The following is a 10,782-nucleotide window of genomic DNA, read 5'->3' on the forward strand; positions in this document are numbered from 1 at the left end:
GTGGCATTTCACACTAAAAAAATCGTTTGCTGTTTTTTGTTTGTTCCATTCAGTTGTGAGTTATCAATGGAAATCAACAAAGAGAAAATTCGGTACATTTTACAGTTTATGGTGCCGATACTGTAACAGCTAATTACGTGCAATTTTGGTTTCGTCGATTCCGTTCAGGTATTTTTGATGCTAAAGAAAATGTCGATAAAATCACAGAAATAATCGATTGACCGGTATGTTACATATTAGACGTAGCATCATCCAGGAGCTAAAGATTGACCATAAAACAGTTTTAAACCATTTGTACAAAAATTTTGCCCATAAATAATGGGTTTCTTTTTCCCCAACATAATATTAATCACTCTAAATTTTTTACATTTCTAATGTTACAAATATGTAGAATAAATTTTAAGCCTTAATCGTGTGTTTTCAGTATGGCAATACTGTTTACGGTTTATTTTCGAGCTTTTAATTATTTATTTTTATTAGAAAAAATACACTGAACTTACTTATGCGAAAAAAAATCATGCGAATTAAAATGGTGTAACTTAAACATTCAAGGCAATGTTCATGCAAAAGGATATACTCCACAGGTATGTAAAATAGATTTAAATATTTTATATTATATTGCTTTACATATCGTTTTCCGCGACCGGAATTACAATAAATCCCAGACTACAATAACTTAATGAAAAGTGAATTTACATAAAATAAAAACTTACAGTAATGCTGTGGTAACCAAGTTCTTGGATCCAAATATGACCGAAAATCGTAGATGTGCCCCAAAAGTGATGTATTATTGGTAATCAAAATATTTTGCACTTGCGTTATCAGTTTGTATTCTGGAATCTCTTGGAATTTTGGTGTTTCGTTAAAGGCGTGCCAGGATATCGGTAATTTTTGTTCAAGATCGATTGCTCCTTCCTCGGGATCGAATATGAATTTGGTTTTTGCTTCACGATACATGTCTGCCACTTCCAAAGCATTCAACGCATAATTTCGTAGTTTGTTACGAATCAGAGCATACACTTGATGCAGATGCTTTTTTATTTTTATTTCTTCGGCAACCCATTCTATTTCAGTTGCCACCTGAGACATTTTGTTAATAACTACCTGAAATTGCCTTATTTTTTCTAGTTCTTTAATTTCGTGCCAAATCTCTTGTAACACTTCATTAAGTTCTGACCCGAATGGTATAAGCTTGTGATATTTTTCCTTAATGAATCTCCAGGTAATAGATGCATATTTTTTAATATTTAAAAATACGTCATGTGATTTTATATCTTTGTACAAATTTTCTACATCTTGTGTAAAACTAGAAACTTGGTTAAAATAAGTTGACTCTGCTAATTCATTTGTTCGCTCATTGATATAGTTGAACACCTCCTTGCTTAAATCCCAGACAGTTCTTTCCATAAAACTCATAGCTTTAAAGATATGTGGTTCGATGCGTTTAAGAACTCCTTTGAAATAGGTAGAAACCGCATTAGACAACTTATTCCAAATAATTTCCACATGGTTAATAAACGATATGTGCACTTCCTTTACAAGTTTTTCATACTTTTCGAAACCTTTCTCCATGATATCAGTTAAATATTTCAATGACTCTCCATGGAAAAAGTTGTTGATAGCTTGTATGATGTTATTATAGGTACTCTTTATCATTTCAATTAACTGAAGCATGCTCCTCCTCAATGCCTTACCGGATTCTCCCAAAACTTGACGAATCTCACTAAATATGATTGGCAATGAGTCAACATGGTCTCGCAAGGCTATTTCGTCCAGCAAGTTATAAGTAAAGTTAAGAAGAGTTTTTATATAAAAGTCATTCGTTTCGTATGATTTATTCATAAAAATTCGGAAATCTTCTAGGTCTTCTTTTAAAATACTTAGTTCGGTAATATCATCGACAAAGTCTTTATTATATTCTCTAGTTGTTTCCCAAACAACTTTTACAGCTGACACAGCTTCAATATACAATTCCTTTGTCCAAAAATCAATATGTTCAGTGAATGAACTCAGGAGAGCTTCTCTAATGGTGTTTACTTTCTCTTTTAACTCGCTTTTTATTTTTGGTCGCCAATGCAAGCGAGCACTTAAGTGACGTGAGTGGTTTAATTTTATATATGAGCTAACATCATCAATACTTATCTCTTCATAGTTTCGCCAGATATTTAAGTAGCTACTACGCGTGTTCGGAATACAACCAAACATTAGAAGATTGTGACTACCATCTTCGGTTAAATTAAAGTACATATGGGCTTCTTTTTCAAGCATGTTGACATAAATGTAACCGGTGTTATTGACAGTGGGTGTATTCCACAATGTAGCATTTATGCCATAAACGGGGTAATTCATATTCGGTTGCACCCATATACGTACTGTTCGGTAAGGTGATTTACGCTGAAATATTTGATAAAAGATACTTTCATATTACAATAAACTACATGGTTCTGAACTGACCGCAATTACAAAAATTTAAATAAAGAATTAACCTCAACCCTCATATACCCGCGCACATTTTAATAAAAGTTAATTTGGGCTGGCTGTTAGTTTTTGGAATCAAACAAATTCATTGACGGAATTTAGTCTTAACATATAAAAAGGGAGAGTGCTTTCTATTCGATCTCAATAATATTTATGTCGAATCTAACGAGGTCGGGGAATTACGTGCAGTCATTTTATGCTATCGAGATGTATGCACTTACCAAAAGCGAGTGTGCCCCGTCCATATTTTTAAGCTTTCTTGGGTCGTATTTTTTTAGGTTCGTCATTTGTACCATACATGAATAGTTTTGCTTTATTTATACAAATTTAAATATCACTTTTTTTCTTTTTTGGAAATTACCAATGTATGGGATGAACGTGGTCATTGCCCGATTACGCTCATTTTCATTTAAAATTGTTTCAGTCGTAGATGACCTTCAGACTAGATACAGAAAGCAAAACCTTATAAACCTAGAAGCCGTTAAAGAAATCAGCAGATAGTTTAAGGTCACAATTTGTACGTATTTACAAATTGTATTATATATCAAGAGTTAATTTTTTTTTTTTCAAAAGTGAATATTGTGCGTGTTTTTCTTTTAAGAAATAGTGTAATACAGGTATAAAACTTCAAGTTAACTTCCAATTCTGATACCTTCATTTTAATTAGCATGCCCGTCCGAAAACGAAGTGTTAAACTCGTCCAGTGAATGTGGTTTGTGCATTTGTTGTATATACATATATATATATATATGACCGCAATATATATATATATATATACCCAATCCCGATCACTTAAAATCGATCCCAAAGATATATCTGCGCAGTCAAAATTTTAAAATAAAAAGAAAAGTAAATAAAAAAGAGCGATGCCACAATTCCTTTAAGGTAAATAGGTGTGTCTAAATAAAACTGTTGTTGTTTAGATTCGACATACATGTTGTTGAGATCGGACATATAAAATCCGCTCCGAACCGAACTTTGCACTTTCTTACTTGTTAAGTCAGTTTTTAAATAAAAATCGAAAGACAAATTCTATTTAACTCCACATTTTATCCTTTCGTTCAATACTTGTTTTATCAGTTCTTTTTGTTTTTTTTTATGTTATTTATTTTTTAATTTAATTTGGATTAAATTCAGCGGCAGTGCTAATTTGCCGGAGCAAAATGGAGCCTCATTATTTCAGCGCTTTTTATTGGAAAAATTACATAAGGGTCTTTAGTGTTCCAACAGGCTTTGGCGTCGGTGCAAAAATATATTTAGAGCATAAGTCTATGATAAATAGTACTTGTTTGTGGGAGGCAGAAAGATTTTATTGGTTAGTATGTTTTCCGCAGTAGCACAGTTAGAAAGTTTTTGACTACCATTTGTCAGAAGGCGTAATCGCCATCTCGACGTACACTGGTTAAAATTCACTGAGGTGTGCAGTGTGTATTAACCAGGAGCAAAATTCGGTGATCTCGGGACCTGCGTAACGAAATTACCAATAAAGCCTCATAGGCTTGCTTTTTTGCTCTGCAGAGCTTGCCCTGGCATATCACAAAAAATTTACTACCTCATGACGCCCGCCTGTTGGCGTTTATTTTTAAAGTTAAATTATGGAACGAATTGGTTCGAAGTCAATTTTTACTAAATGAAACTTAGAAAAATATCTCTTCTAGAACAACAAGCTCCGCAAATAAAATCTTTGCAAACAGCCGTGGGGTTGAGGTTTTAGAATGTATTGTGGCTCGAAGAGTAAATGAATTTAGAGATATGATCCATATTTTTAGTTTAAGGAAACTGAGCAATTTAAATTAGAACAAGTAGTTTTCTCCTCTCTACTTAACCTAATCCACTACAAGAAAGTATGCCAGACATATGCATTTTGTTTTCAAACGCATTAAAAAGTTACTACTCACCACATAATCCATTTCGTTGTTTCTTAAGTCAAACAGAACCAAAAATAATCCATGTTTTTCCGGGAAATAGTCCTTCTTATACAATGATTTTGTTTCTATTTTAAAATAAGAAGGTCGTGCTGTAGCAGATCCATTAAATTGAACATCTAGCTCGGACGCTTTATGGTAAGCCAAAAATTTCATTGAACATTTTAGAGGCTCTAATCCTTCTCGTAAATCCTTAAGTGAAGTATGCATCTCAATCGAATGATCTAAATCGTAAGAGTAGTCAATTATTACGTCAGCTCTAACTAAATCCTTAACGCCACGATAGAAAGATCCTTTAAGTTTTAAATCTTTTTCCAAAAGATGATGCCTTATGACGAAAATTATCGTTTGATTGTCACGGTCGTGTTGCCCTAATGTTTCCGTTCGCCATAAAATGCTCGTGTGCACTGCTTTTGTATCATTATTAAAGGGGTCGGACCATTCGAATGACGTATTCGAATTAAACGCATTCGGCGTGGTATAATAAAATCCATTGATTGCTAGCCGACGTTTTGGATATGATAATTCTGCGATGAAATTTCGAATGTCATTGTCATCCTGAAATGAAATGAAAAACATAATAAAATGTAAAGTAATTTACAAATTGGGAACTTTTGCTTTACCGTGTTGTTATTTCCTAATATTATGCTGTATCCAATCCAAGCTGTTTTGGATAGTTCTAATTTACCTCGCTGATATATTGCATCAGTGGTGAGAGTTTTATAACTGGTTGTTAAAATAACAGTCCTATTTGGGTGAATAGCTACCAATTTAATCTCTTTCTCGCTTTCCAATGTAATTGCATATAATTGGAATGTTAAGTTAAAATTCTTTGAGTTATCCAAATCAAATATTTCAATATGTTTTAGGCTAGTATTCTTATTTATATTGCGCACGTCAGAACTGTTAACAAAACGGATTCCTATTGGCTTAATAACATTATCAATTATAATATCAGTTGTTTCTTTTAGTATGGTATCTGAACGCTGATAAGTTCCATTAACCACTAATTTTTCATTGTAATAAACATTGACATTGCCTTTGTTTAGTTGTGGTTTTTCATTGAGCCGATATTTAACATCCAAGCGATGTCGTGTATTTATGGGCAATTCTAGTTCGATATTTCCATCTAAAATATTATTTAATATTTCATGTTTGTGAGTATTCTTTAGCCTTATGAAGGAGAAGTCTGTTGGCCAGTCCACTCGACAAAAGCGATAACCATTTCCTCTGAAATATAAATACAATATACAATTAAAGCATTGTCTGTATTGTCATATTCACTTATTTACATTTATTTGGAGCAAAAATTTTTTGAAAACCTATTCCCAATTCCCTAAACCCAGAGTTTAAAAACAGACGAAACGATCACGAATGATTCGTCCAAAGACACAGATTAAGTTCAATCGTTTTATATGTACTAGAGCAAAAACAAAACCGCTACCTTTACAAAGCAAAAGAATGTAAACAAAACAATCGCCCTAGTAGGTCTAAGATAGAAAAGATCCAGTTATGAATATGAGTGTGAACTGTCAGTATTTGCTTTTCAATATACCTATTATTATATTTGCTTTGCAATATAATTCGCCGCCATTAGCTTAATAGTGGAGAAGCTTAACAGTGTGAAGTTAAAAGAGTTGAGTGTAGAAAAAAAAATTCTGTTTCTCTTAAATGTAAACTTCTTTAGCTCAGATGTTAGCTTTTGCTGTCTAAAGATTTTCGATTTTACATATGTACATATGCAAACAATCAACAATTCGATCAATTCAATCATTTGTAACTTTTGTTCATAGGCAAATTTTAATTGCAGACAAAAACCTTTTAAATAAGATTATTCCATCAGTTTCCTTTTGAATGATAAATACATACATACATGAAAATAAATAACAAACTACAAGCGTACAGGAGATTCAACGACTCTAATGTACGATAAGCGTTATGCTGCATGCTTGCTTTAACGAGAGCACGTAGCTAACGACCCGTGTGCGGTTCGCTATTTTAATGCATGTGCGAAGTGTGTGCCTCGCGTGCTTTTTGTCTTATAAGCTACGTCCCGTGTACGAAGACCCTCAAGCAAATACAAATCGATGCGGCTCTGGCTTCGTGTCAATTTCATTTTGCGGATACGAGCAAAAACTACGCAATGCCATCGTTGCAGTCACGATGATTTGTCTTTCCTCTTATTTCCAGCCAACCGATCACAACCGATAACTTATTAATTACTCAATGATAATTAATACGCCTGCGGCAACGAATTTGACTGGGAGCAAAATAGGTTATGTATGAATATGAGTTACTCCATGTACGGCACGTATGTGGCGCCTTCGACTTAAAGTTAAGTAAGACATTACATACATACGTATTTCGGGATTTTATTTTATAAGATGTATAGAAGATAATACGCGAAAGCATTTTTGGTACAGTGAAAGATACAAGACATAAGACAAATTGGACGGAGTGGTGGATAAACTACGATGGGGTGCTGGTACTTAGATTGTGACTCTACGATATTGTTAAATATAAGATAAAATTATTCCTAGTAAGTGAAAAGAATGTAAATAAAGAATTGATAACTTTTCATAAATTTCGTAAAAATTAAACGTTGAGAAATAACTCTTATGGAAACGGGAAAATTATTTCTCTTATATAACAGTTATCAAGCAACAGAAAAAATAAGCATTGGGAAATAAAAACTGTCGTGAAATAAAAACTATTCCCCATCTAATAACTCTTACGAAGCAACGTTTTTGCGATTAAACTTATAACAGCTATATTCTTACAAGATGTTTGTTGTGGAAGATAAATTGCAATTGCTATTGCACGCACCTGCCATATGATGGGTAATTTTCAAAAAGGATGACACGTGATGTCTCTGTTATAAATAAAGTAATATTTTTTAAATTTAAATACGAAATAATTTTGAAAAATGGGCTGCGAAATATTCTCTTCTGGGTAAATGTGTGAGTCTCAATAACGATGTAATTCAACTTATAGAAATTGGACATAATTATTATTGCGATCGAATAAAAACCACGCCCACTTTTTTATATTAAGACTAAATTTCCGTCCGTCGCTCTAGTGGTACAAGCTATAACTACTTACTGTCTGTGTTGTTGGATTAAAAAAAATTAATAGCCACCCAAATTAAATTTTACTATTAGGCTTTAGGCCTTGTGAGACTGAAATCAGCAATAAATAAATTGTTAAATTAATTTAGTTATTGAAGAAGTAACTATTCATAAAACATTTTAGAAAGCTCAGAGGATGTTCTAAAACTCCTAGAAAACTTTTTAGAAATCACGTAGAATTGTCGATAACCAGTTACCAATTTGGGAGGAAAATAGTAACATTTTTGCTCCAATATTACGTACATTAAAAAAATTGCTTTCTTCATCAGAAATCGAATCTTCTTTATAATAGTAAAATTATAGGTTACATAAACACTGAAACACTCACCCATTTGTAGTAAAATTGAAAACAAGTTTGAGCCACGGTGCTTCCAAAAAAGGCGTTGTACAATTTATCTGAGCATTCAGGTTTGCAAAAGATTGAATTGCTATTTCCATATCGGCAACTCGTCTAGTAGATGGATAGTCGATAGACCAGCTATTTTTAAAGAAAGAAATGGTTTATATTGTACATTTTTATTAATAATTATTTCATATACTCACTTCACATAGTGGTAATTATCTTTTAACTTATCATAGGCACCAACTAAAAATAGAGTAGCATCCTTTTCAAATTTTGGAGTGATAAATTTTGCAAGAAATTCACGACGAGTTTTTGTTATCATCAACAATTGTATATCTGTTTGGTATGTGCTAATATTATCTAAAATACCCCATGTAACAAAACCCGTACTTCGAAAGTCTGTCGAATTTCTATATAAGAAACGTGCTACACCCCGCTGTTTCGATATTTTAGCGTAATATTTTCCTTCAACAAAAACATCTAAATTTTTTCCTTGCTTACTAATCGCATTTCCACGGTATCGACCTTTAAGTTCGTGTATTTCATTGCTTTGCATGGGCCAGTGTGCTATCACTCCAACTTGAATATCATCAACTGATTTATAATTTAAGGTTCCATTTACTTCAAAGTTCAATATCGAGCTCAGGTTTACTTTTCCTCCAATATCTAATTCCTTGTAGCTTATATTAGGATTTACATATTTTAGTTCAGTAAATACAAAACTTGAATTAGCGTTTGGTCGGTCCATATGACTTTCTATTAAGAGCCACATATTTTCTTCCGGTTTCCAAGTCCACTCACAATTTCCATACCCTTTATAAAAATCTAATTTGTAGCCTCCATTTATTTTGCCACGGTCCGATCTTCTCTTTATGTCTGACCAAAGATTCACTTTCTCGAGGCCCCAATAACGCCAAGGTGTTTCTAAAGTTAACTTAGCCGTAGTACGCTCTTTTTCAGGAAACTGGTAGCTGCTTGCAATATAAACTCGTTGCAGTTGAGCTTCTGTTGACTGGACAAATACAGATAAATCTAGGCCAGTTAAGTCATCGTATGAATAACTAGAAGAAATTTTACAATATTTTCTATCCTCTATTGCATTTAAATAAAAGTCGAAGCCATTCCCAGTATCTTTCTTTTTTGTGATGTCTATTTCAATTAAACCATCTGGACTACCATCTAAAGATTTTATATGCAGACGTGCTTTCCTTGGATATCCGTCATCCATATGAACAACGCCAAAGAGGTTATGAGTTACCATATCACGATATAGTACCCCCTCAATTTTATATTGATCAGAATTTGAAGTTGTCAATGTGCCATGAATAGATATGTTTTTGAAATTAGTCATTGGTGTCCATATCTCGGTATTTACAACTTCGTTTATTTTTATTGCTCGCATGCCATAATCCAAACGCATTCCTTGTTGGTTGAAAAATCCAAAATCAATATTAATCTGGGGGGTTTTCCCTCTATTAAGGAGAAATGAGTACTCTAGAGTTTTTAAAGGTAACATTGTAGTCATAATTTTTCCATTAGAAGTTATCTCTTCATTCACATTCTCACTCTGCCAAACAGATTCGGCTTGAAACTAAAACAAAATATCAGTAAAAAACCTGGTTCCAGAGATTAATAAATCAGTTTGATAACTTACCCTGCTAATATCAGACCTATTATTTATTTCTAATTTCATAATAAAAGAATTGTCCACTTTAGAAAACTCTTGTTTAAAATAGACACTGCTATTATAGTAGGAAACCATATTTTCCTCTAACGAAACATCAGCAGATGCTTCAAAAAGATTTTCTTCAGCCTGGAAATTATAGAAAAAGATGATATATACTTTTAAAATATTTTGAAGGAACTCAACAATGTGTATATAATAATTTTTGATGTGTATGAGTTATAATAAATTTTTAGAGCACAAGCTATGTGTGTATGCTAAGATTCTTGCAATACGGATATTGTGGATTACGGAGGCTTCAGTTTTGATTGCGAAGACAATTCCAACATTATACAGTCAATAGTTGCGAACAAATCTATTGCCACTGGTTTTGATGGTATTCACCCAAAATTTTTGCAATTAATAAAGGGTGATCAAATTGCAGGTACTTTTTGCAATTTCGTGTTTTTGACCGATCACGCGTGATCACTGTCAAACTAAATACATAATTTTTTTCATCATGTGAACTCTTATGCCTCAACAACGTTAACAAATAGTACAATTAATCCTACGAATCGTACGAAAATTGACGCTCAATGAAAAGTGTTTATCGCGCGCTCAGACCAACTTATGGTGTTCAGCGATGAGGCCCATTTTTGACTTAATGGCTACGTCAATAAGCACAATTGCCATATTTGGGCTGAAGAGAAACCCGAAGCCATTCAAGAACAGCCATTACATCCATTATAAATAACCGTTTGGTGCGGCCTAAGGGCTGGAGGAATCATCGGCACATATTTTTTCAAAGACGGGGCTAACGCTAATGTAACTGTGAATGGCGAACGCCATCGCGCCATGATAAATTACTTTTTGATGCCGGAAATTTAAGCGCGTGATCTCCACAATGTTTGGTTCCACAAGGTGGGGCTACTTGCCATACAACCCGTGAAACAATAGATTTACTGCGTCGTCGTTTCGGCGAGCAATTTATCTTTCGTCTCGGACCAGTAGATTGGCCACGAAGATCATATGATATCACACTTTTGGGCTACTATCTGTCGGGTATGTAAAGTCTTAACGCATTGCAGATAAACCAGCTTTGATTGAGGCAATGGAAGCCAAGATTATTAAAGGCATTCACGAGAAAATAAGGGTTTTTCAAAAGTGACATCTTGATATCAGTAGTGAATAATTCCTAGATGATGCCTTTGATTTATGTCATCTTTAACATTTGTCAAGTAGGCA

At 33.5% G+C, this 10,782-nt stretch overlaps 1 protein-coding gene across 1 annotated transcript in view; it reads right to left on the bottom strand.

Moving 5' to 3' along the window:
* The window catches only part of LOC128865247 (uncharacterized), a 65,702-nt gene that overhangs the window by 16,235 nt on the left and 38,685 nt on the right, over positions 1-10,782 (bottom strand). The window contains exons 13-18 of the mRNA XM_054105388.1: positions 9,529-9,687; positions 8,075-9,465; positions 7,860-8,009; positions 5,027-5,633; positions 4,377-4,961; positions 714-2,394 (exon numbers count right to left, since the gene is read on the bottom strand). Of these exons, the coding sequence (XP_053961363.1) occupies positions 714-2,394; positions 4,377-4,961; positions 5,027-5,633; positions 7,860-8,009; positions 8,075-9,465; positions 9,529-9,687 (4,573 nt within the window). The remainder of the gene's footprint in view (positions 1-713; positions 2,395-4,376; positions 4,962-5,026; positions 5,634-7,859; positions 8,010-8,074; positions 9,466-9,528; positions 9,688-10,782) is intronic.

This window comes from Anastrepha ludens, chromosome 5 (assembly GCF_028408465.1).
Source record: "Anastrepha ludens isolate Willacy chromosome 5, idAnaLude1.1, whole genome shotgun sequence".
Classification (NCBI taxonomy): Eukaryota; Metazoa; Arthropoda; class Insecta; order Diptera; family Tephritidae; genus Anastrepha; species Anastrepha ludens.